General features: G+C 41.2%; 1 protein-coding gene across 5 annotated transcripts in view; it reads right to left on the bottom strand.

The window, feature by feature from the left end:
* Window positions 1-26,420, bottom strand: part of CLASP1 (cytoplasmic linker associated protein 1) — a 170,592-nt gene that overhangs the window by 64,300 nt on the left and 79,872 nt on the right. For 4 of the 5 annotated variants that reach the window (XM_058421335.1, XM_058421336.1, XM_058421337.1 and 1 more), the window contains exons 9-21: window positions 25,722-25,874; window positions 24,798-24,871; window positions 24,042-24,134; window positions 22,587-22,732; window positions 21,708-21,843; window positions 20,913-20,983; window positions 19,931-19,990; window positions 19,103-19,180; window positions 17,079-17,246; window positions 16,254-16,303; window positions 14,915-15,085; window positions 5,917-6,024; window positions 2,806-2,973 (exon numbers count right to left, since the gene is read on the bottom strand). In XM_058421335.1, coding sequence (XP_058277318.1) covers window positions 2,806-2,973; window positions 5,917-6,024; window positions 14,915-15,085; window positions 16,254-16,303; window positions 17,079-17,246; window positions 19,103-19,180; window positions 19,931-19,990; window positions 20,913-20,983; window positions 21,708-21,843; window positions 22,587-22,732; window positions 24,042-24,134; window positions 24,798-24,871; window positions 25,722-25,874 — 1,476 coding nt within the window. Of the gene's footprint in view, window positions 1-2,805; window positions 2,974-4,393; window positions 4,421-5,916; window positions 6,025-13,237; window positions 13,262-14,914; window positions 15,086-16,253; window positions 16,304-17,078; window positions 17,247-19,102; window positions 19,181-19,930; window positions 19,991-20,912; window positions 20,984-21,707; window positions 21,844-22,586; window positions 22,733-24,041; window positions 24,135-24,797; window positions 24,872-25,721; window positions 25,875-26,420 lie in introns of all 5 variants that reach the window. The other variant, XM_058421334.1, reaches the window with a different exon arrangement.

The following is a 26,420-nucleotide window of genomic DNA, read 5'->3' as shown; positions in this document are numbered from 1 at the left end:
GATTACAAGGAGCAGGCAGCATGAAAACGGACCGTGTGTCCACAGCCAGTTCTACTGTGAGAAAGTCCAGGACAGGACAAGGATGGGTTGTTTTCAATAATGCTCCAACTTTCTAATGTGTACTGTACATCTAAGTTTTACCAATTTCATCTGGAAAGTCAGAGCACTTAGACATGGCCCACACCATTATTAAAAGACACTATTAGGCAGTCTAATGCCAGTGGAACCCAACAGATGCAAAAATCACCAGCAGAACACGAAAGTGCCCCTGTTTACCAATCTACCTCTTGGAAGAAACTGGTATTTTATTAGGGTGTGAATTTTAATGATTCTTAAGTGGAGACTAAAAATCAGCAGACGCTTTCTGCATCAACACCAGCATTTTAAAGAGTCTGAAATTCTGCCAAACAGCCACAGGAAAGCTCTGCAGTGGGGAACACCCAGTCAAGGCAAGTCAAGAACTGCCTGCAAATTCCCAATAAACGTACACAGCATAACCCCAACAGAAAGAGGGCTGCTGCATGAAGCTCATAGGCAGCTGTGCTTGCTCCACCTTTTGGAGAATGGCTGTTTTGAATCTCTCACTTCTTTCAGATCCAGCTATGCCACGCGATCTGCAGAGCATCCAACACAATTAACCTCAGGCTGGTAATTTTCAATCCATGGGAAATGGACATCACCTGTTTGAACAGATGATCTCCTTCAAGGGGCACAAAGAAACACACAAGATTAAGTGGACTGCACTCCTCCTTCCCCAAGAGGATTTCACCACTAGTAAAACTCACTGAGCAGACAGCAGAGGCAAGCTTAAAACTGAAGTGTCACAAGCAGAGCCATATAGGTGACCACACAGTGATCTCAGCACACTGAATGTGCCTCATTGTGCTGCCTGAGGAAATAAAACCTTCTTCAAGGTCCCCAGCACACAGAAGGAACCTACTTCAGGGATACCTGTAGTCATCATGGAAATCAGAGCTAACAGAAAGGTACAGATGCTAACAGGCATCCAGATGCAGAGGGTTCTGTTATTGCTACTGCCCCAGGAGGGCCTCAAAAACTCCAGTGGATGGTTTTGGTATTTGGAATCAAGGTGAGTGGGAGTCTATTTAATGAAATGAACAAACAAAATAAAATATCAAGGAAATACAGAGACTGAAGCAACACAAAAAAGAAGCATAAAATACTGTTAGCTACTATGTTATAAAGCAGTAAGTACAATGGAATAATGTATATAGTTGACAGCTCAAAAGCTATCTCCATCTGGGCCACTATCACAACTTTCATAATCCAATAAATAGACAGAATTTCTGCGACTGAACAGTAAAGTGTCAGACACTCCTGTTCCCATAACAGCTCAACCCAGGCTGTGTCCATCAACCTGAGGGGAATAGGTGAAAGCCACACATCTGATACATGTCAGAACTCTCTCCCACTCTCAAAGAACAAGCACTGATTGTGTTCTCAGGGAGCATGTCAGAGAAATGAGATACAGATTACTCTTTCAAAAGAATTCAAGGCTCTTGTAATATACCTGAAAGCAGGCAACCCAAGAGTGAGGATTTTACACAAGGCAATTACCCTTCAGGTGCTCGAGAATGTTTCAAATCAGACCACATAATATGATGATCAGCTTAGAGCATGTGTGATGTACCATCCACCATTCTTTGCTTCCTCCTAGAAATCAATGCTCTTCTACACAGTGATAGCAGAACAATTACCTCTAGTATTTGGGAGGCACTCTACCTTTTAAAAGCAACGACAGAAAAGCACAATGTATCCATACAGAGCCCATAACATAGATCAGACACCAAGAGAATAACACTGAATTTGGAAAAGCAGTCACAATGAATATGCAGTATTTTTTATGAATCATAATGGCATAAACAGGTGCCTTAAACTCATTTCAGTATACTGGAAAGAATTAATAAAATGTTTCTTTATTAACAACCTCCTCTAAATAAAAATGCAGCTCAAATTTAAAATATAAAACTGTTGCTAAGGCAATAGTTATAAATGTAATTGCCAACAGTAAGGTTACAATTTCAATTTCAATCTACTAGTAAAGTCTTCAGAGATAAAAAATAATTTCGTATCAGTATCATTTAAAATGTTGTTCTGCATTAGCTTCAAACTTGTAAAATAATTTCTATTAAAAAATTAAATGTTCAGACAGCACACTGAATACCTTTTCACTTCAACTCAAAGATACCCAAGGTTTTATATATTTACTCACCTTACTTAAAAAAAAAAAAAAAGGCTGCTGATAAATTTGAAAATAGAAGCTATTACAGAATATTTACATAACAGTCATTGAGTGGAGAGTATCAAAACCAGAGCAATTAATACGTAAGTCTAAAAGACATTCTAAGAACGTGGCTCCAGGTTATTAAGATGAGAGAATTCTGAAATTCTGAAACCATTTAAGATGCAAAATTTCTAAAATAATCCAAAAAGGCGCTTTTTGCCCTTGAGTCCATGTGACTGTAAAGATTGTTCAACTCATTTTAGCTTAAATGAGGTCTTTTTGCTGCGATGGTTATTCACAATTTTTCTTGCTTCCTGACCTAATAATATTGCTCACGTTGAATTACAAACAGAAAACACATCATGACATCTTTAGGCTTACTTTGAAACCATAAGCTCGACCCGGAAAATGGCAATTACTCTCCTATAAGCCACAATCACATTAACTTGTCAGCTGAAAAGGTCAGAAGAGCATCAGGGAGACAAAGAGTTTCCTAGTGAACAGGAGAGCGGCTCCCTCAAGCACGCTGCCCAGCCCATGACTGCAGCGACCGCTCTTACCTAGGCCAATTCTGTTGGGACTTGTCTCCCGACTGCATCCCTGGCTCCGAGGAATCTTGCTGCGCTTCTCTGAGGATGATGGCACTGCCTGGACTCTGGATGTTCCACTGCTCAGGCCACCATAGGAGCTTCCTAAGAGCTTACCCGGAGAACTAGACCGGCTACCAGCTAGAAGAGAACCAGAAATAAGGAAATAACAATTAAAACCGTCCAAGATTCTCAACATGCTGACAGTAAAACCGGAACACAATCGGCTCTATGTAAGAATTTAATCTAAATCCCTCAGAAAACTAATGAGAGTGTTCCCTATAAGCTTTCAAGAAGACTGAGGAAAGCCTGTGGACAATGAACACTGACATCAGCAACCCTCTGCTGCCCATGGAGATCAAGCCCAAAGCAGACACTGCAGTGTGTGAACACCCAAGTCGGCTTTAGAAGAGCTTGTGGAGGTGCTGGGGCAGCCTTGCTGCAGTAGCAAGGGATTTCCAGGCTGCCTCACCTCCTCATAAAGCAACACCTTCCAGGCTGTGTGCAGAGCTGCGCTGCAGTGCCCTGGCTTCTGGCACAGGTCACCTGCTGCAAATCAGCTCAGGCAGCTTCGTGCTACACCGCAGTGGTGGCATTGCTTTTCTGCAATGATTCAGTGAAGGAAAATAAAAAACCCACCACATCTGAACAGATCAGCACAATAACGGGTAAATCCCATGAGCCTCACACTCAGAGATAGTGGCTTACTTAGGTCTGTCTGGTTAAACCTAAGTTATTTTTCAGATGATGAAAATTTTTAGCCAGTTGAATACTTGGCTTGTTTTTCCTTGTCTGAACAGTCCAAGTCAACTTTACATTTCTTCTAAGAAATGAGCACATGAGTCCCTGAAAATCTGCTGTAGCCACTACTATTTCTGACATTAAATTTATCTGCTGGAACAGCAAGGAAAAGTGTATTTGAAAGGGTTGCAAGATTATACTCAGGCAAGCTTACATTTTGAACCAGTATTCATACTGATTTCTTTCTGAAATGCAACTACACATCTCACAAAAATTTTACTTCCAGATACTGTTACAACTAGTAAGAGTTGAGGGCTGTTCTTCTGTCTCAATTTAAGAAGATATGCAACTCTATTAGTCTCAGGAACAATACCATAGCACATGTATAAACTTATTTGCCTCCTCCAATTTCTGGGCCAGAGCCATTCCAAACCAATCAAGCATACTCCAATACTGTAGGTGGTGCTGGCTCCACTCTCCCCACCCCAAAGCGACAGGTGCCAGTCTTCCACACAGCACCATGACCTAAAATTCATCTCACTGGTGTCAGCAGGGATGTACTGAAGGAGCTGAGGGAAGAATTCAGCCCTGGGGTTTGAGCTGCAGCAGTGAGCCAGCTTCGACATCAGAACGTACGCTTACCGTGTCTGATTAGTGGGAGAAAGCAAAATCACCCGCCATACACACTTTGATTTGTGCCTTCAACAAAATGCTTTTTAAGTCTTACAGTTAGGAGAGAATGAGGAAAGCTAAAAGCTTAGCAGTTAAAAAATGTGAAGGAAATAACATGAAAAAGCAAGAAAGGGAAAACGTTTCTTACCACCAGCAGGATTAGCTGATCTGGATCCTTGATTATGAGGGCAGACCAAGGGACAGGCAAAAAGTGGATTAAAAGACAGCAAGACAATACAGCGTTCAGCATGCGGTTTGTGCTATACACAATACAGACAGCTTTATTTACAAACATGTCACTCCTAAAGCCCCTGCAGAATGCAGGGAGTTAATGTGCAGACGCAACTAAACTTCCCAAGGCTGACCAACTTCTGGGCAAAATGTCAACCAAGACACTAAGACCCAAGTTCTGCTCTAACCTGCACCCCAACCCATGTGAAATTACAACATGGTTATCCACTGTGTGGGCATGGAGAATTTGGTCCTGTGACTGACTCATTATATTTGAATTTGTAAATTATTGCACGCAACATTTGGTTTAAGGATAAAGATCACATCGGGTTGGGCTAGGCTGGAAACTCAGCAAACTAGACCAAGGCAGCAGGTCCAGATATGACCATCCTAAATCTTCATAAGGTATTCTCTAGAAAAATTAGGTAATCCTTGAAACCTTAAAAGAATAACTATTATTTAAATACTTCTGAAACTTGTTTCATCTGGTTTGACCATTTTTCACCAAACTAAGCTAGGGATAACAGGTAATTTCTGGTTTTGGATCAGTTCTAGGTTCAACATTGAAGAAATCAATTTACATTAGCATCCCAAAGCCCAAATATATCCCTATGACCTCAATGTAAAGATTTCCATTTGGTCCCATGCTCAGCATACTATGTTTTTCTGCACTTCTCCCAGCCTAACACAAGACTTTAAACTGCTTTTTCATCCCTCCAGCATGACAGAGCAAAGCAATGAAAGAACGAACAGAGAAGGGCTTTCAAATAGGGGTACAAAGCAAGACAAGTCCTCAGAACAGACAGGTCCTTCCACAAACCCAATCTCCTATTCACAAGGCTGAAGGTCCTCATAACAGGCAGTTTCTCCTTCCCCCCTAGTTCCTTTTTCAAGTCTCAGTGACAAAATTCTCCTCCGATACACATGACAAATATGCAGCAGCACCACATGTGTGGCTCCTAGGAGAAAACCGTGCCTTGCCAGGAAGCCAGAGAGCTCAGATGTGTCATGTGAATCAAAGCAGAACCCTTTTTCCCATCTCTACACGAAATAGGAAATGTCCTATTTTCATCTGATGCCAAACCCCATTAATTTTAGACAGCTCACGTGTTCACACACACAGAAATAGAGCCACATAAGCAGGAGAGGCTTGGCAGGGCAAGCAGTCAGCTCCAGGCACAGGGGGTGTCTCAGCAAGACACAGTGCCAGTCATTTAGAGCTACACATCACAGCAACGTGAAATTCTGCTGCACAACTGGCAAAAAAAGGCCACGACTAAGCACTGGGGTTTGGGGCCCTGTTTGTCAGCAGGAGCACACGCTGGCTAGGTGGGGATCTGCTTTGTTACGTGTCCAAAGTGAGGCCAGTTCTCTGATTCGAGAGAAACACGTTAATAACTCTTTGTTCTGCTCTCGGGAATAAAGCAAAGCAATTCTTACGCTGGGACTGGGAAACTACTTTAGCGCGGCTGCGGCCTCGGGTATCAGCGGGCGTTGAGGTGACACTTGTGGCACTGCCAGAGCTCTGTCTCCTGGTGCGGATCCGCCCTGGAGGAATGCAAAGACAATCAGACTGTTAACAAGTTTCTTACAAAGGCAGCAGCACTGTCTGACACACCGTACACACAATTCCCCAGGGGGCAACAGAAATTCACGGGGAGAGGCGACACCTTTTGTTAGGCTGGCTGAGACGCAGGGGAGGGGGTGGAACAGCCACGGTCCATAGTGCAAAAACCTCTTTGCTTTCGGTAATGCTATCAGCCGGTTTAATTAAAAAATATTACCTCTGTAGCCTTTGCTCCTGTTCTATAGTAGCTTTTTTACTAAGGAACGACAACAAAAAAATTCAAGTCTCCTACATGCAGCTTCCTGTATCAAATTATTGCTTTCTGACAAGGTGATCACTCTTTTCAGAGATAAGAGTTCCCAAATTCCATTGCTGGGATTTCCAACAACTGTCTGGTGCTTTATATCCTGCTCCACCTGCACAGGCTGGCATGCACTCCTGTGACAGTCAGGCAACGCTGCCTGACCACACTTTTATTTCAGGCTCATTGAATTTTCCCTGCTGTTTACAGGTCCCTCATATTTATCCAGAGATCAGCGCAACTTTACTCGTAATGGAGAGCCCTATTTAACATAATCAGCGTTGAGGAAAACAGATCCTGCGTGCCTCCTCTTTATTTAAGCAGAGAATGGATATAAAGTGTCAAAGTGTTCTCACTCCTTTTTCTGTTCTTTCCTCATGGAAAAGCCGCAGCAATTTGAGCTAGGAAAGCTTACGGGGTCATCGGTTCATCCCCTTCCTGGGGCAGGGTTGTTTCCTACAGAATGTTCTTTCCACCGCTAAGCTTCAATTATCTGTCTCCAGTTAATGGGAAAAAAATGATAACTAAGAGTAACACAAAGAAAGTCTCCATCAATACTTTTCAACACATCAGTTCTTAGCCAAATCTGAAGTTCTTTTTTTCTCAGGACTCATGCCAGTGTTATGCTGCATTCAGAGGATGACTTCAGGTTTCAGGCACAATAATGAAAGGAAAAAACCCACAGCAGGTAAGAGAAGTCTAGACAACTGCACCCACTGGTTATAGATACTCATCTCCTGCCCTCTGTCTCCACCATAAGCATACAGAGAAATACGAACAGGGAGACACACACTTCCCACCCAAAAAAACCCACTTCACATGAGGCACACATGCAGGACAAGACAATGGCAAGCAGCCCAGACTGAGCAATTGGGAGCTATGTTCCTTCTCTGAGCTCTCAAAATATTCATAACACGGTCTGAAAGCTTCTGCTAGACACAAAGTGACAAGGAGATGCCTAACTTTGAGAAGAAAGGGCAAATTTGTTTGCAAGGGAAAAAACCTACAAGACAGCTCTACTTCAAGCCTCTCCACCAGCACCTAGCTTTAAACCAGCTCAGTAGTTAAAGTACAGATATGTACAGTCAAACGATTGTTTACAGACAAGACACGGAAGGAATCATCAGCCTAAAACTGGGAAAACACAAAGCTTTTTAACCACTGGCTCAACTGAACAAGCTCTGAGCACACCCACGTGGGTCCAACAGCCATAGAACTGGCTGCTGATGTCTTCTCTACCACCAGCAAGGCTGCAGATTCCTCTGCTCCAGGGCACTCTTGCCCCTTACAAAGGGTCAGCCTGATGCACTGCCAGAGGCAGCTCTAGAGCTCCCTGCCAGGCAGATCCCACCCCATGCCAGCTTGGCACAGCTACACACAGGTGAGCAGAGCCATGTCACTATGGATGGTATGGACCCAAAGCCCAACACGGGCTCCAAGGCAGGCACACATCATCCTCCTCTCAGAAGCCTCAAGGCTTCTGGTTATTTCTATCAGGAAGGCATCACGGTAAGACAAGAATTTAAACCTGACCAGTCTTAGGGACCAGTAATGGAATTCATTTACATCCTTCCAGAAGGCCAATGGGAGGCCTTGGCATTGCAGAGAGTCCTAGGAGGAAATCAAGCTGAAATTCAACACTACACACAGTAACAGGCAGTAATGAAGACACTTTTAGTGATGTGCATGGGCCAAGAATGGGTGAGAAGGGACCAACGTCTCCTCCTCTTAAACAAAGGCCACTGAAGAGTCTCAAAAATACCAGGATTTTTCTGAATCTACGAAAGCTTTTTTCTTTCTTGCATCTTCATCAGTAGGTGATTAAGAAGGGGAAAACTGGGATAAGGTATGTGACTTTTCCAACTTAAGAAATAAGAAGCCTAATATAATATATAAAGTGAAACTGGGATTAGCTTCTGAAAACAATTCTAGAGGCTTTAAAAATAGAACTAATGCAAACCTAATTAACATATGATTACCAGCAGTATTGGAAAAAGAGAACAGGCCCCTATTCTGAAACCCCTGAGGGCTGGTGGACAGATTCCTACCAATTTCAGCAGTTTATGAATGAAGGAATGAATGAATGCCCAGGAACAAAATTCTGCTTCCTTCTGGACTGGTACATCTGCACACTGATTTAGGCCTATTGACTGTCAGAGAGAACAGTGTGAGAGAAGCTGTTCTTCCACAGGAGGGAGAGAGTCTCAACACTGATAATTTCTTCTCATCTTTTAAAAAAATGCTGACAAGCTTTTGAACTAACACTGCACTGGGCTTGCATTGTGCACATGGATTTTAAATATATATTATACCAAATACAGCATGCATATATAGTAGTTAATCCATACAATACAAATCTGTCTTCTGCATTCCCCCAGGAATTTCATTTGCAAACAAGAATCTGCACTCACATCCAAGAGTTATTTGCACATAGGACTATGTGTGTGGCTTTATCTCTATCATTCTAACCCAGACAGGAAAACTAATTTCAAGCAGGACTGGAAGAAGTAAAATATCAAGTAAGTTATTTAGACTTTTTTGTTGTTCTTGAATTCAAGCAAACACCTCCCCTCCCAAAACTTCTTTGCTTTCAAGTGGGTTTGTCTCCATACCTAGCTCAAACTACATATGTAGCAATCCATATTTCATAACCATTATTTTTCTGATGCTTTTAAAAGCATTGCTGCATCCTAACAACAACAGCACAGCAAAGGAACAGATAAAGACTGCCCCAACTGGTTTCCAAAAACCACTAAAGTATTTCCATAAAAAAGCCCTTGATCTAAATTTGACATGTAACACACTGCTGTTGGTACAGAGAAGATTTTGAAAGACTCCATATAAAGGCATTGTGTTAAGAAACCATTTCTGGATTTTTATGAGGTTTTGGTTTTATTTTTTCAAGCTGTCATTTCTACAACAATGGTTCATAACCAATCCTGAAATGTCTAACAAATGCCTAAACCTAGAAAAGTTGTACGGTTGTTTTGTTTATTTTGTTGGAGTTTCATTGTTGGTGTGGAGGTGTGTGGGGGTTTTTTTTTGTTTTTGTTTTGTTTTGTGTTGTTGTTGTTGTTTTTTGTTTTGTTTTGTGGGTTGTTTTTTTTTTTTTCAGAAAAGGAACAAATTAAGGAAGATTCTATGATAAGATCTGTGTTTTCCAAGAGGCTTCACCTGGCAGGTTGAGTCCTCTGGGTGGATACTGCAGCATCCCCTTCTCCCCAGAGCTCAGAACAGTCATTAGCTTTATGACACTCAATCTGCATTTCGCACTGAAGAAAACGGTTTTAAATAGTCTAGAAATGGTATGTAACAGCTCCACAATCCACTTTAATCAATTCCATGTTATGAACAGGGACACCTAAAACCACACAAGTTATACATGGACACACTGGGATGATGATGGTCTCTCCAGGGATCAGGTTAATGCATTTAGGTTACCCAGCACTGCAGGTTTTGCCCTACTTGGAGAAAAACATTCCTGAAAGAGCCTCTAGCCCTAGTTGTATCACTGCTAAATAACTCACGGCCATGGGAGACACACAGAGATCAATTTAAAACATGCCTTGTAGATAATACTTTAAAAACTTTTTACAACCACCATCAGAACCATCAGAATGGTTTTCATGCACTTCTCCAACGCTGCACCATGATTTTCCCCAAGAGGCACTTGATCCTTACTGAAATTTGTGCTGCCTCTGAGTTTTACATGAGATGTCCCTCCAAAGCAGAGGGATCAGTGAACAGTCCACTTTGCCCTACACTAACAAACACAGCCCAATCAACTCAGCACTCAGAAAGGGATGGAGCAAGAAAAGTAAGAAACCTACTACCTGAGCAGTTTCATGTAAGGTACCACTGTCAGTCACGACTTTGAACTAAACCTCACCCTTAAGGACAAGGGAGAGCTTTAAGGCAGAGAAGAGAACAGGAATGGTGATTTCTTTAAACTTGTGTTACTCCCAAAGCCTTTGATAATGCACTCAAGGTGTCTCCCTGAGCCTAAGTTATCTGAAAACTGTAACAGACCCCATTTTATTGCCTTTCTGGCAAATACTAAAAACTATTAAAAACTGTGCCACTGACTGCAAACTGCTGATTGCGTTTTGAACTTGCCAGTCGCAGGTCAAACCAGTATTTATGCCTTCTCTTTTGGAGAAAGGCATTGTCTGAAGGGCTTGACCTTATGCTTGCTTCGAAAACAGGGTAACACAAATGCTCTGAACCATTGTAATTAATGAAAGTCAGCATTATGCACTCTTTTAAAACATTCCTTGAAAAGCTGTTTCCTGATAAAGTAAGCAGAAGCTTTTCTAAGGTTTCCTTTTAATCAGGTATAACAAACAGCACAAGTGCCACCTCCCTAGCACTAGCTGTGAAGATGAAGACTGTAAAGGTAAAGATTGTAAAGCTCTTTTGAGCTTTCAGTGCCTAAAGCCCTTAATGCAGTTGAAAAGATGCCCATACATGAAGGGTCTGGGCAATCGAGGCACATGTGAGCACTGCATGAAGAGCTGCACAAACCCCACTGGTACACAGCCTCACCTACCTTTCCATATGGAAATGCACTTCTACAGCACTTGCCAGTTGTTGGGAGGCCGCAACTTAAAACCAAAGGACTGGTACTCAGCTCTTAGCTGGCATTCCTGCCACCAGCATCACCTACTCTGTCTTGCTCCCTTGTTTGAGCTGCCTGACTCCAAACCAAACCATGAGGAGAGCCAAGGGCAAAGCAGATGGGAACTGCCAAGTCCACACAATGCTGGCTCCCAGCTGAGGGGAATGAGCAGAATTTTACAATGCAGCTACAGAAAGCCATGATGGGAACCAGACTGCAGATCTAATGTCAAGCTGAACCACACAAAAAGACACAGGAATTTTCTCTGAAATTGCTTACTGGTGACCTGCAAAAAACCAAAACAAAGCACAGGAGCAGGACTGTAGATGACATTTCTGCTTTATGTTCATTTCCGTCCGTTTCCACAGCAAGAGGATGCTTTTCTCTACCCCCACCCTCTTAATTTTTACATTCATGTCAAGTACACAAAGTTTTATCTTCCCTGTAGTTCCTGACTCAAGCTGCAAGATCACAGAGTTGGCAGAAGACCTTACTCAGGTTCATTATTCAGTGAAGGACACACTCCAACCTGAATAAAGGGTTTTTTTCCCTGAACTATCTCAAAGGAAAAAGATGAAGAGTTGCAAACAGTGATTAAATTCATTCTTAAAGTACTCTGGCTATAGTGTACTCTGTAGTTTTAATTCTCCCTGATCCTCCTCCTCAAAAAAAAGAGAGAATCCTACAGCAAAAAGAAGGTATAAGACTTCGTATTTAAAAATTAGGGGATAGCAAACTCAATTTCTGAAAGTTCATCTCAATCTTCCCTGCCCCAAGCAACTTGTTGGTTTCTATTACAGATTTTTACTAAATCAAATCTGCTCCTAATGTAACTGAATTGAAAACAGTAACCAAATAAAACCACCACCCTTTTGCATCATGACAATAGAATATTTAATAAACTAAAATAGAGGTATTCCACAGGACAGCTGTTGTAACAGGCATCTACAAACATTATTATAGCCAAGGAGAGGACTGAAAGCTGCATATGGTACTTCATATAAGACATTAAACCTTCAGCGTTTCAAATGTAGGCCAAAAATAGACAGGTTTGAGAATTGAGATGACAGAAAGAAGAAAAAAGGGTCAACAATTTAAAAAAAAAAAAAAAAAAAGTCAGTTATTACAACAACCTGGAATTTTCACCTAACTCACAACTGATTTAGAAATCCAGACCTCAGGCCAACTCCATATTCTTTATCACTGACAGATCACAAAGCACAAATACTTCCTTCTCAAGATGCAGAGGTCAGCTCAACGCTCAACACTAAGTACCGTTTCCAAAAATGGTACAGACTTTGCCCTCCAAATAATAAATCAATGCATCATTAATAGTAAGGAAAAAACCACAAATGTCCCAACAGCACAGTGGCACTTCTCAGACCACCACATCCAAATACAAGCAGCCAAAGATACAAGCACAGTCCCACAAGAGAGTAATAGAACCCTTGAAAAGAGACTTGCACTGGGGAAAAAAAAGCTTTGCTGGAGAGTGTGGTATCTTCATTCTGTGTGGAAAACATTCTTGTTTTCAACTCCTGCCTACCTCAGAAAATTTCCCAGTGATCTTTTTTTTTGCTGAAGAAATAAGAAATAAAGAACAAGTTTTGACAATGAGCCAGAAAAACAGACTGGGATCCTTCCCAAACTAGCAAGCTCAGTGCTATAGTAAAAAAAGCCTTTCCTCCAACTGTCTTTGGTGTAAGCCATCTCACTCAGACAGTTAACAACAAAAAGAGAAGGTCAGGTTTAAAGAGGTTGAACTAAATATTCCTTCCCTAGAGATCATTGTTTACTGTCCTCATTTTTCGGCCATGTGATCACCTCATTCAATTCTCTCACTACCCAGTCTCTTCCCGAAAGCATTTGGCATTTGTGACCTGAGCTTTGGATGGAAAAACACAGCAAACCATTACACATCAAGGAGAAAAGAACTCACAAGCCTTGTATTGTTTGGGAGTTTTTTTGGTTTTGTTGGGTTTTTTTCAGTCTATACACAGGTCACCTTCAACCAAAAGCAGTGCTTTAAACAGAAAAACCCACATAACAACTTAGTGACCAAAGTCATAAAAGCAGACTAATGTTACTGGCAGGGAGGAGCTCAAAGAGAAAGTGAAGAATACCCCATGGCATCAAAATGAGCAGAACAACCATGCAACACTTCATGCAGGTCACCAGTGAACATGGATGAGAACCAGGTAACACTGTGAGAACAGAGACCAGGTAGGGTAGTACGACTGTGGACACACCTCAGTTACACAGAGAGACTGCTTACCCTCGGCTTTACTGGTAGTACCATCTTTAGGCAAATCAAAGAAAAGTAAGGACAGGGTTAATAGGGAAAAATCAGTAACATCAACAGAAGAGGGCACTATATATTAGCTATGTAAATATGCAAAATAAAAAAAAATTAATACAATTAAAGAAATGAAAAAGGTTGGACAGAGCAGCAAATCAAACCTTGATGTATCAGAAGAAAACACTTGCAGGTTTTCCCTCCTGCAAGAACCAACCTTTGCCCAACTCCATTTTCATTGTTTGCCTCACCCTTTCTCTCGTGGGAATGTGCAGGTGACAAATGTCCCTACTAGAAATGAAGCAGGATCCCTCAGGAGCAGCCATGTTTACATCACTTAAGAGTGAATTTGCTACTTTTCTTCTAAAGCCTGGTTAAGGAACAAGACTGACACTGGATCCAGTCTCTAAGCTTCAAGGACTAAGTCAGCTTTAAATAAATACTTCCTCCCTCTTCATTCTTCCTTATGACATAAGACTGAAGCCAATTTAGCCACTGAAGCCAGACTGCAGCACAACTCAAAAATGGCTGCACCTGTAAGCCCACCATTATGTGATCAACTTCACATTCTGTAATTACACTTCCACTGAAATGTATCTGCATCTTGAACAAAGTATGAACAATTTAAATTCAGAAGAATTCAACTTCTGAACTGAATACAACGAACGCATCTAAGCCAAGGTAAAACATTTCAGATATGAAAGAAACCTGTCTGAAAAAGGAATCCATAAAAACCATCCCTATATAACTCACCACTTAACTTTTTAACAGGTTGAAGAGCAAATGCCCTACAGTAAGAGAAGAAACTCCTCAACTGACTCAATGAAGACAATGTACACAGCTTAAATCAAGAGCACAGACCCCTGAGTTTTTTCCCTGTTGTAGGGGTAAATCGATGACATGTCTAGCATTAGTGTGAACCCAGCAGAATGAGAAATGAGCTCAGATGATCAGCTCTGCTCACAACCGAGATGAAGCTCAGCAAATAAGCTGCCAATCACTCCACTTCCTCCTCCGCGACTCCTTCGACGACAACTCCAGGAGAGAATGATCCAATGTGAAGTTTGTTTTAAGAAACCCTGAGACACCTGAAGGTGATATACAATGCTCTTAGGGAATACTGTGACATGTGGCTATAATCCAAAGAGCCAGCATAAGGAACAGATACTTATATCCTGTCTGATGACATGGCAAGGCTGACCTCCTCTTTGCTTCTCTATCTTTCTCCACTGTGAAACAGAAAGGGAGCAAACTCAACTAAGATGTACTATTCAAAGCTTAAAACAATTAACAGAAAACCAGTTGCAGGAAAGGAGGGAAGGTAAAGAAGGAAAAGAGACAGGGGAATACGTCAAAAGGAATTGAGTAGCATTGTCCTCAGCAACGTCCCAGAACCATAATATGTTCTGCTCTTCCCCAGAAAGAAGAGTGACACGCAGATTATTACACAATTCAAAACTGTTGCTTCAAATCAGTTCTGTTGTATTTTTTTTCCTTAACCCCAAAGGGCAAGAGATCACACACACTGATCCTGGAGATCTGGTAACTATCTCAGAGGTACGTTCTTCTAGTCAGAGTTTATTATTCCAATAAAACTGCAAGGCACCTTCTGCTACTAAAGAACGCTACCTGCAAGAGTAGAACGTGTAGATTTACCTAGTGATGCGTATGACCCTGGGGGCAAGGCTGCAGCAGAACTGAAGGGGGTGGATGCTCCAGAAGACGTCACTTTTGACTTGGCACTAGCTGCTGCATTCACATCGACGTCACTGCGGGATCGCTGCAGAGATCCTGGTGTTGACACAGATTTTGTACTTACTGTAGATGCTGCAGATGGGAGTGGGAGATCCAGAATAAAGAAGATTAATTTTTTGAGCTGTGTGCTTCAAAGAGCCTGACAAGCAGTTTAAAGTACTATTTTTAACACTCCCGGCTGGCACTGAAATACCTCAACTAAGAATGCTTTATCAGGGCAACGTGGGCTTCCCCACGCTGCCTGCAAAGATACTTCATCAACGCTGCCCTGACGCTACCACTAAGAACTTCATCAAGTTCTAAAAGCCTAAACGATAAGATCAAAAAGGCTGTCAGGCCAGTAAAAAGAAACTTCTAACAGAGTCTAGATGGGAAAGTTCAACCACAGTACCCATCACTGGCGTGTGAGAGTTGCTGGCCAGAACAGACCTGCAGGTCCTTCAGTCCAGGTTCTAATAACTTCCTTCCCAACACCTCATCTTCTCATGAGGATCGTTGTTCCCATCACTTGTTGATGCTCACCCTCTTAAGCATGAAGCTTGACTACTCAGCTGCAAGCAAACATGCATTTGTGTGCACAGTCAAGTAGGTTACACAACAACATCTCCTTGAATCAAAGGTCTCAGTGGGGTGTAGTTACAGACAAACCAGCCAGAACCCAACGCTGGTCGGGTGTAAAAGGCAGTTTATCTTTTACCAACAAAGTTTTGTCTATTACATTCTATATTAAAATGCATTATTTAGATTACTGCATGCATTTACTTAGGACAGAAAAGCTGTACCTAAATATTCCATCGGACAAGAAAAACAGATCAGCAATGAGATGGAATTTAACAGTGTAGGACTTCCGTGCAGACACCTCTAATAAGTGCCAAAACCACAGAGAATAAATAACAAAAATTGTAAAACTGAAGGCACTATTAGACTAGGTAACTGCATGTCTTAGCATCAGTTTATTCAAGCTATTACAAAACTAAACATACCTTGGGTACAATTTTCAAGGCTTTTTAGGTTTCCCTTCAGGTGTAAGAAATTACTGATTTATTAACTTCTTTTAGAAGTATTATTTTATCAGCAGCTGATGCAGAAAATATGGTGTAAAATTCAAAAGTAATTAAAATTTCTACATCCTGAGCCGCTGTTTCAGAGCAGCAAACAGCGATCAAAGTTGGATTTTGCATATCACAATGTTACACTTCCTCAGCAACACCTGAGCACGTTTTTCAGCTCCTGTTCTCACCTCTTGATGTTGTACTTCCAGTAGGACTTCTTTTGGCAGACAGTGGACGGCTGGAAGTTAATACAAACGCTTATTAAAACAAAACTTATATTTCAGTCATCAAGAACAATGCAATTCTGTTCCCTCAGTACACAATTAAGTTAATAGGAAATCGTTTAGATGCAGGAATAAACTATCAAAGCTGGTTGTTTAAGAATAAATACAGCACCACCGTGAAATTATTTATAAAAGCATTAAGAAATAAATTAGTACTCACATTATTTGTGCAAAAAGAGAATTTTAAGAACACTTTTTGTAGATTTAAAAAGTTACACCAGTAAGTTACGGATATTCTTCATACATGTCTTACACTTAAATCACAGACATTTGGAGCCTAAGTTGACTGTACATCTGAGAGCAGCTAAAATACATACATTCAATGTAAGAGACACACACTGACTCTGCTGTTACAAGTCAAGTTTAACTTAGTGATTTTTCTCCTTGTCTGGAAAAAGACAGACTTACACCTCTAGGATTAATACTGAAGGCAGGACCTCAATCTAAGCACTGTTTTAAGCACTTGAAAGGAATAACTAACAGTTCCTGCTGAGCACAAACAGCTTCCTAGAAAATTACTTACAGAGTCAAGACAATGATTATATTTTAGAGCCAGTACAGGGTTTCGTTGTTCCTACAGTGTTAGGTAAATAATAAATACATAAATCGATTTTGGAGTAACCAAGTGTAGAGCCCAAATAATGACCAGATGAGACAAAGCAATGTGATGGCTCCCTTCAATTCAATGGAGCTGTCTGTCAGCAGTTGTTTAAACACAGAAAGCCTTACTTGAGACTCTCCTGGGAGCTGGAGGAGGAGCGATCTGACTGTGGCAAGGACACGATGCTGTCAGAGTTCTTCAAATGTGACTGCAGGGCCTTCTGGTAGGAAGACTCCAAGGTGTGGTACAGATGCTCTGCCTCTCGGCTGAAGTGACTGTGGAAACCCCAGTAGCACCTGGAAATGATGCACAGCACTGTGAACACACTGGTGGCATGCTTTAGAGGGCACAAAGGCACAGCCAGAGCCCCTCTCACTGTTCCCATCAGTGGGCTCGTTAGCCCAGTCATTCCAAGCACCCACTGCCCTGACACATTTAAGACAAAAAGCTTTCTCAAACATTGTATTGCCCAAACAGCTGCACAAAGACAAACCAATGAAAGAATCATTTGGTGCATTTGCTATAAAAACAGGAGTAGCCAACAAAGCTGTATTAGGGAAGAAACCCTGATCCCTCCAGCTGTCTACTGTACATTGGAGACTGCAGGCCCACCAAAATGACATTAGTTTGGGTGTGCAGTAGCTACTTCAAAAACATGCCAGAGGCAGAAGAGACATAAATGGGCCTGATTCAGGAAAGCACCAGCTGCTGTTTTCTTCCTTAAGTTTACCAACAGCTCTCCAAGAATGCTGCAGAGACATGTCTCTGTACTGAGTTGAGGCTGCTGACTGCCTTTTTGGTGGGGGGGAAAAAAAAAAAAAAAACCCAAACAAAAAACCAAGAACAAGGAAAAGGAAAGAGATGCTCACATGGACTTCAAATCAGTGCCATGATGAAAATAAAAGAGCATTTTAAGATGAGGGAAGAATTCCTCTATGGTCCAAACCTCCTGGCTGATGGTTAACACCATTCACTCTTGGTGCACAAAGGAGATGAAGATTCTTAGTACTTTTCAGGGGGCAACTAATAGGCAGTTTTAGAGTAAGATCATTAGCTCAAATGAATCAAGGATTGTTTGTGTGTGACGGCCAGTCCTCAGAGAAGCCACACGCATTCTCACATCACAAAAAGAAAACAAATTTCTGTCTCACAATCAGCCACACTGCTACTTAATAAACATGCAAAGAGAGAATTAAGCATGCTCTCTGAAGTCCCCTGCCATTCTCCTTGCTGTCTATTCAGCTTAACTAGTCACCTGCTGTGAAGTCTCAGTGACTACCGCAATTTTCAGTGATGGATATGCTGCCTTTCAAGAGGATTTAAGCAGTCCTACTGTGAAACACCACAGCTTAAAACACAGCATTTAGATTAATAAAATGTATTGTTCATTGTTTTTGTGTTTTACACCATCCTCTTTCTGCAGAAAAACGTTCTTGCACTGTTCTTTTCAGAAGAGCATGATCCTGGTACATCAGCATACTATCATAAGTATGATATTAATGGAAATGCATAAAGAATAAGATGCACTTCAAAAGAGTAAAATTAATTGCAAATATTAAAATTTCCTATAGATATACACACAAAAAATTTTCAATATCGTAAAATACTACCTTAATTTAGGATACCATATAGCAGTGTACTAGCACAAGGATTTTCATTTCAAGAGTAGCAAATAACACTAGAGCAGGCTATGTCAGTGGGATGGGACCTACAAGAAACATCTAGTCCAGCTGTCTGACCAATTCAGAGCTGACCAAAAGTTAAAAGTCTGTTATCAAGGACATTGTCTAAGTGCCCCTGAAACAGGTTTGGGGCATTGACCACTTGTCTAGAAACCCTGTTCCAGTGTTTGACCCCTCTCTTAGTAGAGAAATGCTTCCTGATGTCCAGCCAGAACCTCTCCTGGCAGAGTTTTAAAGCATTCCAACGTGTCTATCACCAGATCACAGGAAGAAAGGATCAGCACCTCCCTCTCTGTTTCTCCTCCTCAGGAAACTGTACAGACTTGTCACCCCTCAGCCCCTCTTTTTTCCACCACCTGGGAAGTCAGGAGAATGTACCTTGTCTGGATTTTTGTCTCGACCATGCACTGACTGACAAAATGGGCAAAGAAGGGGAGGAAGAAGAGACACCAACAACAGCTGCCACTTACTTTCTTGCCTCTATTCTGGCTTCAGAGTCTGCATCATGAATTCCCTTCTTTATTGTTTCAGCTAACACTGATATGTGTCTGAAATAAGAAAGAAAATATTATCCAGCAGTTCAGAAAGATGTGCCACACATATAAACAAATTACTAATTTGATTTTGTCTTGGTTTCTGAGAACAAACAGTTCATCACATCCTTTCATATCCACCAAGGATCTTTTGTGACCTTTATTTATTTATTCTTACAAGTCAGTTTTATTTCATCCACACTTCTGTCCAGGAAACAGCAAGCAGCATTCTTCATCAACCTTTACTTAGCTATCCAAACTGCCTGGATTCAAGAACTGTCTCCTAAGCCCTAAACAGTCCTGTGTGGTCTAGAGCTAAGGAAATTGTGTCCCATTCTCTCCTTGCACAAGTATTTCAACTGGTCACTTGTTCAAAGTAATACAGAAGTCTCAGAAGCTCCTGATAAGACATGGAGCAGACTTCACCTCATCATCTCATCTCAGGGAAAAAAAAAATTGTTAAAATTGTTAAACAAAATTTTGTTAAACAAAAAAAAATTGTTAAACAAAAGTTACTGAGTTCAGGGATTTGCTCAGTCAGGTTTTCCAAGGCTGGCATAGGAGACATACTCACCAAACTCTGACAGACCTACAGAACAAATGGTGTATGTGCATACATGCTTCTTTTGGAGGCAAAAACATCTCTACCACGGCTACCTAATATAATCTCTCCTAAATGATCCTTTCTGCAGAATGATCCAGAAAATTATTTCCTTCTCCCCAGATAAGCAGAAGAGAACAAACCCACTTGTATTCAGAACTCACCTTTCTAAGGAGTGTGTTTGCCACTCCTGCAACAGCAAGTCTAAAAATTCAAAGCAGCGCCTGAGAGGAGAGAGAAGAAATGCTGAGTTTAAGTTAACTGGCCCTGCCATACCTGACTCTGAACAAGATCTTTATTAGAAAGCTTTTTGGGACATCAAAATTCAGTGCTGACCCCAATAAACATATCAACAGCTGTAAAAAAAAAAATTAATAAACAGTCTGAAGTATTAATTAGAGGCAGCTTGCTATAGAGGCCTGAAGAGAGGGATTGCCATAAAACAATCCTGGAAGCTTCCTTTTCCATTAAACAGGATACAGGAGATAGACACTGATACTCTGCAGCTGTTAGTCCAGGCTTCACACAGAAACCTAGTCTCATGTAGGGACAGACCTTTCCGACTTTAGTCTCTCTTCCTCTCACTTCAAGAATCCTAAGGCACAAGTGTGCTGACGTGTTCAAGGTTTGTCACCAAATACAGCAACCACAAAGCCCTTCTTTTTGTCTAACTCAAAGAGAACCCAGTTAAAGTATATGGAGGAGGCAAGAGTCTCCCAGTGAGGTAGTGGACTGAAGCACTTAGATTTTAAGACAGATCATTAGATCATTCAGTCCAACTTTCCTTCCAGATGATGCTTTCATGTAAGACTGATTTACTGGCTCAAAGAAAACAAGTCACTGTAACAGCCAGCAGTGGGGAATAGGAGTGTGTCTGTAAAAATGCCAAAATAATATGTTGTTATAACAACATGTAAGGACAACAATTTGTTTAAAAAACATTTCTCCTTGTGGAAAAATGCCTTTTCCTCTCTGCAGTGATGCAGTTTATACAGGTTAGCTGACTTTGAACTCAAATTATGGAGAAGAATGAGACTCACAATAATTAAGTGTGTTCTCAACCCTTTTCACAAATAACAAATACATTCACATTTTCAGAAAGCACCTGTAGGAGTAAAAAACAGTAAATGCAAACTAAATTCTCACCTTCTAACTGCAACAGACTTGGAGGTACAATTACTGGTTATGATGGGTATTAACCGAGGGATGTGCGTGTGCTGGAAGAAAACAACAAGAACAGGAAGAAATCTTTACACAACTGTTCCATAGAGTGAAAGACCATCTCCTTCAGCCACATGAGCTCAGTATTCAGATCCTTATTGTTGCTTAATTCTTAAAAACAGAAGCTCTAGATAAAGGAACACTAACCGATATGGACAGATTTTTAATATTAAAAATATTTTACAATTTATCAACTAAAAAACATTTAACAGATACTTGATTTCCTTCTATAATGACATTCTCTAGTGAGTCAAGGAGCTGAAGTCACTGTAGGAGGATCTTAACTGCCAGTGGTGACAACTTGAGAGACATCAGGCTACCTACAGCTTACCCAATGAATCACTAGGCAGAAGTCACCACTGTGAACTAATAGTTTTGAGAAACACGGACAGTGTGTGAGGTATTTTAGAGCATAATAAGGAGGATGAGTCTGTTGCAAGGCTGGTCTTAAACCCTTTCAAAGAAAAATGTTTGCTCAGCTCTTAGAGGGATGGAAATATCTTGCCCTGCAAAAAGAACCATTTCCCCTACTATTTTGGCAGAGCTTAACAAGCATCATCTGCACAAGGCGGCACAACATCTAAGAGAGTCAAGCCCAGCACTATCAGAAAAGTAGATTAGGCACCTAATCTTATTTTCATTGCAGCAACATTCATATTTCATCAGAAACACTGCAGCGTTCGGAAATTATAACACTGCTCTCTTTTGATGTATACTTACTCGAATGATTAATCTAACTGCTACTACACCAGAAGTGGCCATGACTTTGGCACTGTTTGGAATTAGATTAAAAATTGTTGGCATGATGGCTTCTGCCCCATGGTCAAACTTGTTTCCCAGAACTGATGACAAATGTCTGAAAAACAGAATGAAGTCATGCTGGTAAGTGAGCTGAAGATAAAGCGAGTCAGACTTGTACAGCACATCTGACATAAGCACATCTGACATCTCCATCTTTGCAACTGTCACGTCCTCTCCAACTCCAAAGGACAGATAACGCCATGTTTCAACAGCTCCTTTCCTTTCTTTTCAAACTTGTGTCCTATATTCATCTGAACCCTGAGAAACAGTAAGGTCAGCATAAAATAAAGTAACTAGCACAGCTAAAAATTTATTATCAAACAAATGGGATCAAGGTGATAGAATATTTTTTGTTAGTTTATATCACAACTTCTCTGAAGCTCCCTATTTGGCCTTAATATAGACAAATTCAAAAAAAAAAAGTGAGAAACACTGCAGCACCCTTTTTCCTGACGTATATCACAAAGGACAGACCATCAGAAATAAAAACTAGCTCAATCCGAACCAGAACGAAACATCAACATTTTCAGCTTTATTGTTCAATGCTTCCCTGCTCGTGCATGAAGGCATGGCTTGCTCACTCATTCTGTGTATCCCACATCAGCACTGTTTAGCACTCAGGAACTTGGCAGAATCACAATTAGTGGCCTACACGATGGGGTTTGATGCAGAACAATCGTGTTCTACCTTTAACTATACAGCACTGGCAGCACAAGCTGCATCCCAATTATGTTTTAACCAGTGCCTGCTCCCTTTCTTCTACATCACATTTGAAACACCCACAGAAAATAAACTTACCCCAAGGTGATACAAGCCTCTCGTACAACTTGAGACCGCAGGTCTTTAGCAGATAATTTAAATGCTCCATCCAAAAGTCTTAAGTGTTGGAAGAAGTTATCATATTCTGCAGCTCCAGCCAAAAGTAACGAGCGGATCTTTTTCAACTGTTAGGAGCATAAAAGAAATCAGCGACTGTTAATGAGCAGCAAATAGAAGGACACTTATGTTCAGGACCAATACCTGGTTCCAGGTTTCTTGGGCAATTATTCATCAACATGCATTGAGGAAGTTGATTCTTGATGTCCAGGTAATTTTATTATTTCCTACCTCATATTCAACCCACGGTTAGTTAACATACTAAGTACAATAAGCTAAACATCCTTGCTAACTTACAGAAATCCAGAAGTGTTGCATACAGCTACTCAAATTGTACAGTCAATAACCCAAACAGTACTTTTTAAACCAAAAGGTATCTTAAACATTCCCCTTTGTTCCCTTTTTTACAGCAGCTTCTAATGTTTAGATAATCTCACAGCTGACTCTTGTGTTAAAAAAGTAACTAGACTTAAAGGGCATGGTTCACATTCAGGCCTGGATAATAATGACTTATATCCAGAATGCATCCATTGACTTCATTAAAACAGTTATCTGGCTCTAGCAGAAGTGGAACCCTGACCCCATCAAAATGGGAAATTTCCTATTAATATTTCAGTGAGCACCATCTCATCCTACAGACAATCCTCTGACACCTTCACAGGCCATCCCGTGCACCAATGCATCGGCACATGGCCTCGATTTCAGCTGCCGGTTACTCAGTACAGAAATAAAATTAAACAGAAGTAAGGTGAATCAGGCCAGTCTGCCACTCAGGTCTGTAATACAGGGTTTGACAGACACTGCTACACCAGTGATGAAAGTCTACTGTGCAGACAAGACCATGCAACTGTATCATGAAACACAGCTCACCTCAGTAAATAATACTCAGTCTTGACATGTATATAACATCCAATTTCCCACTTCCACACTTCCCACAGTCGTATTTGTTTACTCAAAATTTAAGTGTGTACATTCTTACTGAATTATTTTACACCTCCCTTTTGCAGAAGTATAAATAAGTTCTCTGTAAGCAAAGTAATTTTCTGCCTCATCAGGTTAGTTTTAAGATATTCTGAATAAGACCTGACATTTTAATTTTAAGCACCTGCTAGCAGATTTATTTTTGAACTTCTAGTTCAACCTGATTCTGTCTCAACAGACTCCTGTATATCAAATAGCAATTTCCCTCAGAAATGTGGCTTAAATTCAGTCTCAGAAGGAAACATTTCCCTCAAGTTTGGGGGAACACAGCAGGTGCTCACCACTAAAACTACATTCCAGCCTTATTCTGAGGTTCTCCCAGTAGCCTCAGTGGGATTAAACTCAGTGTAGAAAAAGCTTGTATTAATAGAGATCTTATCTAAGTTCACCACTTACCGCAGAAACTCTCTGTTCCCAGTCATGTTTATCATCTGATAGTATCTCTCTGATCTTGTTTATGGATTCCTCAAGATCCCGGCTGGAATAAATCTACAAATTGAAATACAGAGTAGCACCGCAATACAGGATTTACTCCATAAATTCAGATCACTTCCCAACTACATTCTTCTGTCTTTTGCTCCTCAATGCTTAAATATCATGTGCTAGCCTTGGACACAATTGGCTTTGCATAATGCACAGAATTTACACCCACCGCCAGCAACCAAAAAAATTTAAAATTATCACAAGATGACTAAAGGATCATATTTCATTATTTTCCTATAGTTTCACAATTTTAAAGAGCATTCCTGCAGCTACTAGTGGCTATATTAGTCGAAACCTATAGAAGATCATGAGTGGACACATACGCTGTTCAGCTGTCCCAAATATGAAGCTCCAGTGAAGGACAAGGGATAACTGATGCATCTCAGTTATCCAGCTAAATCAGCAAACCTGCATGGTCCAACTGTCCCACACAACAGCAGCAACCCCTGAGACACAAGTCACCTTTATTGCTTCCAGTTCCCAGAGGGTTTCACATACACTACTGGTACTCACCACCATTTATGACTTGCCTCCCTTCAACTTCTAACCTGCTTCCCCCCTCAAAGATTTGCCAACACCTCAATGAAGCTCAATTTGTCAGTGATTAGCATGAGATCCTATATCCACCTTCTGCTTTTTAGTTCAGCATGGTTTAACACCTCTGCTTACCTGAACTGTTGGGACATCTTCAAATGCCTTAATGAAGTCTTCTTCATCCACAGCACCTGCTCCCTCTTTGGCTGCTGACACACAAATGAAAGAGCCTTTTCAATCTTGTTATCAACAAGAGAATCAATTAAGAAACCACCAGCTATCAAGGCACTTAATCAGGAGAAAGTTCACTACCCATGCAGCCTGGGAGTGCTGCAGATGAAATGAAAGCAGAGGCAGGGAAATTCAATGCCAGGCACTGGCGAGACATTTGTGGCATCCTTCAACTCACAGGCACAGAGGGCACATTAGGGAAGTCATTACGGTAGTCACTCAACAGTTAGGGGACACAGTCTGAAAGATGAAAGGGAATACTTACCGTAATTATATGGGAGACTTTATTTTAAAGGATTTAATCCCATCTATAATAGATGAAGGTGGAGATCTGACAGGTGCACAAACAGACGAATGATAAGGAAGATAAATAGTCTCTGGAATACTAATCAGATTAGAGACTGCCTGATATAGGGAACTTTCTCCCTTTCCCTAGGACACATGTAATATTAGAGCTACATGTAGAATTTTTGCTAACATTCAGAATGACTGTTCTGTTTTCTTTCTGCACCTTCATTACCAGCAATGCCCAAGGGTCTCAGGAAAAGCCAGTGTGTCAGGTTTAGACTGCAAGAGCTGAAGTTTGGAATGTAGCTACAGGCAGCCTCAGTTCAGATAGAGTTGGTACTAAAAAGGCAAAAATTTACACGCTGGAGCACCAACATGATTTACTCATAGCCCTCAGCGCGAAACCACACAGGTGCAACCTCTCACAAAGTGCAAAATAAATTATGGGGATGTGGGGCTTGCTTGGAGATTCATCCTACCAGACTTTGGCTGTGGCAGGCAGAGAACACAGACATCAATTCATACAGGCTATTGGCTTACTTGAAGACTTGGAGCCCAGAGCTGCAGTGCCCAGTCTGCGGGTAGTGCCCATCCCAACTCTGCGTGAGTTTGCCGGGGCTTTTGAAGACGTAGAGGAGCTGGCTGAGGAAGGTCTGTTCCCATCCACGGAGTCTTCATCATCAAAAATTTTATCTGCCAAAAAAACACACTCAGCTGTAAGTCCAACAAAACAAAGTTCCAAGGAACATGCCCATGTTATAGCAAACATGCTACATTTTTCCAGCCTGCTCTGCCAGCCCTCATCTCACCAGTGTCCTCATGCTAGAAATGCACTTAGTTGTGGAATACCACCAGCTCACTGAACCCAATCCTTTGCTGTTGCAGCCACTGTGTTACAAACCCTTTAATGAATGTGTTCAGATGAAAAGAATGAACTTCAAATCTACAGCAGAAAGATGCAAGCCCCAGGTAATACTTGGGTTGTTGATAGTCTGCATCTCTCACATTTATGCCTCTAAGAGCTCTTTTGAAATGGACTGTAGTGAAACTAAGACCACAAGCAAATCCAAGTGTGGAGGACCCAGCAGCAGAGGCTGCCCTGTCCCGCCTGCCAACTGCCTCCACCAGACCAAGGAAAAACAGCATCACCCAGGAAAGTTCACATGGCAACACCCCTGTTGTTGATGAACCACAGACCATTAATCACAGACCCATCTGGAGCTACAAATCCCATTTAAC

Source organism: Hirundo rustica, chromosome 7, assembly GCF_015227805.2.
Source record: "Hirundo rustica isolate bHirRus1 chromosome 7, bHirRus1.pri.v3, whole genome shotgun sequence".
NCBI lineage: Eukaryota > Metazoa > Chordata > Aves > Passeriformes > Hirundinidae > Hirundo > Hirundo rustica.
This window is presented reverse-complemented; position numbering and strand designations above follow the sequence as displayed.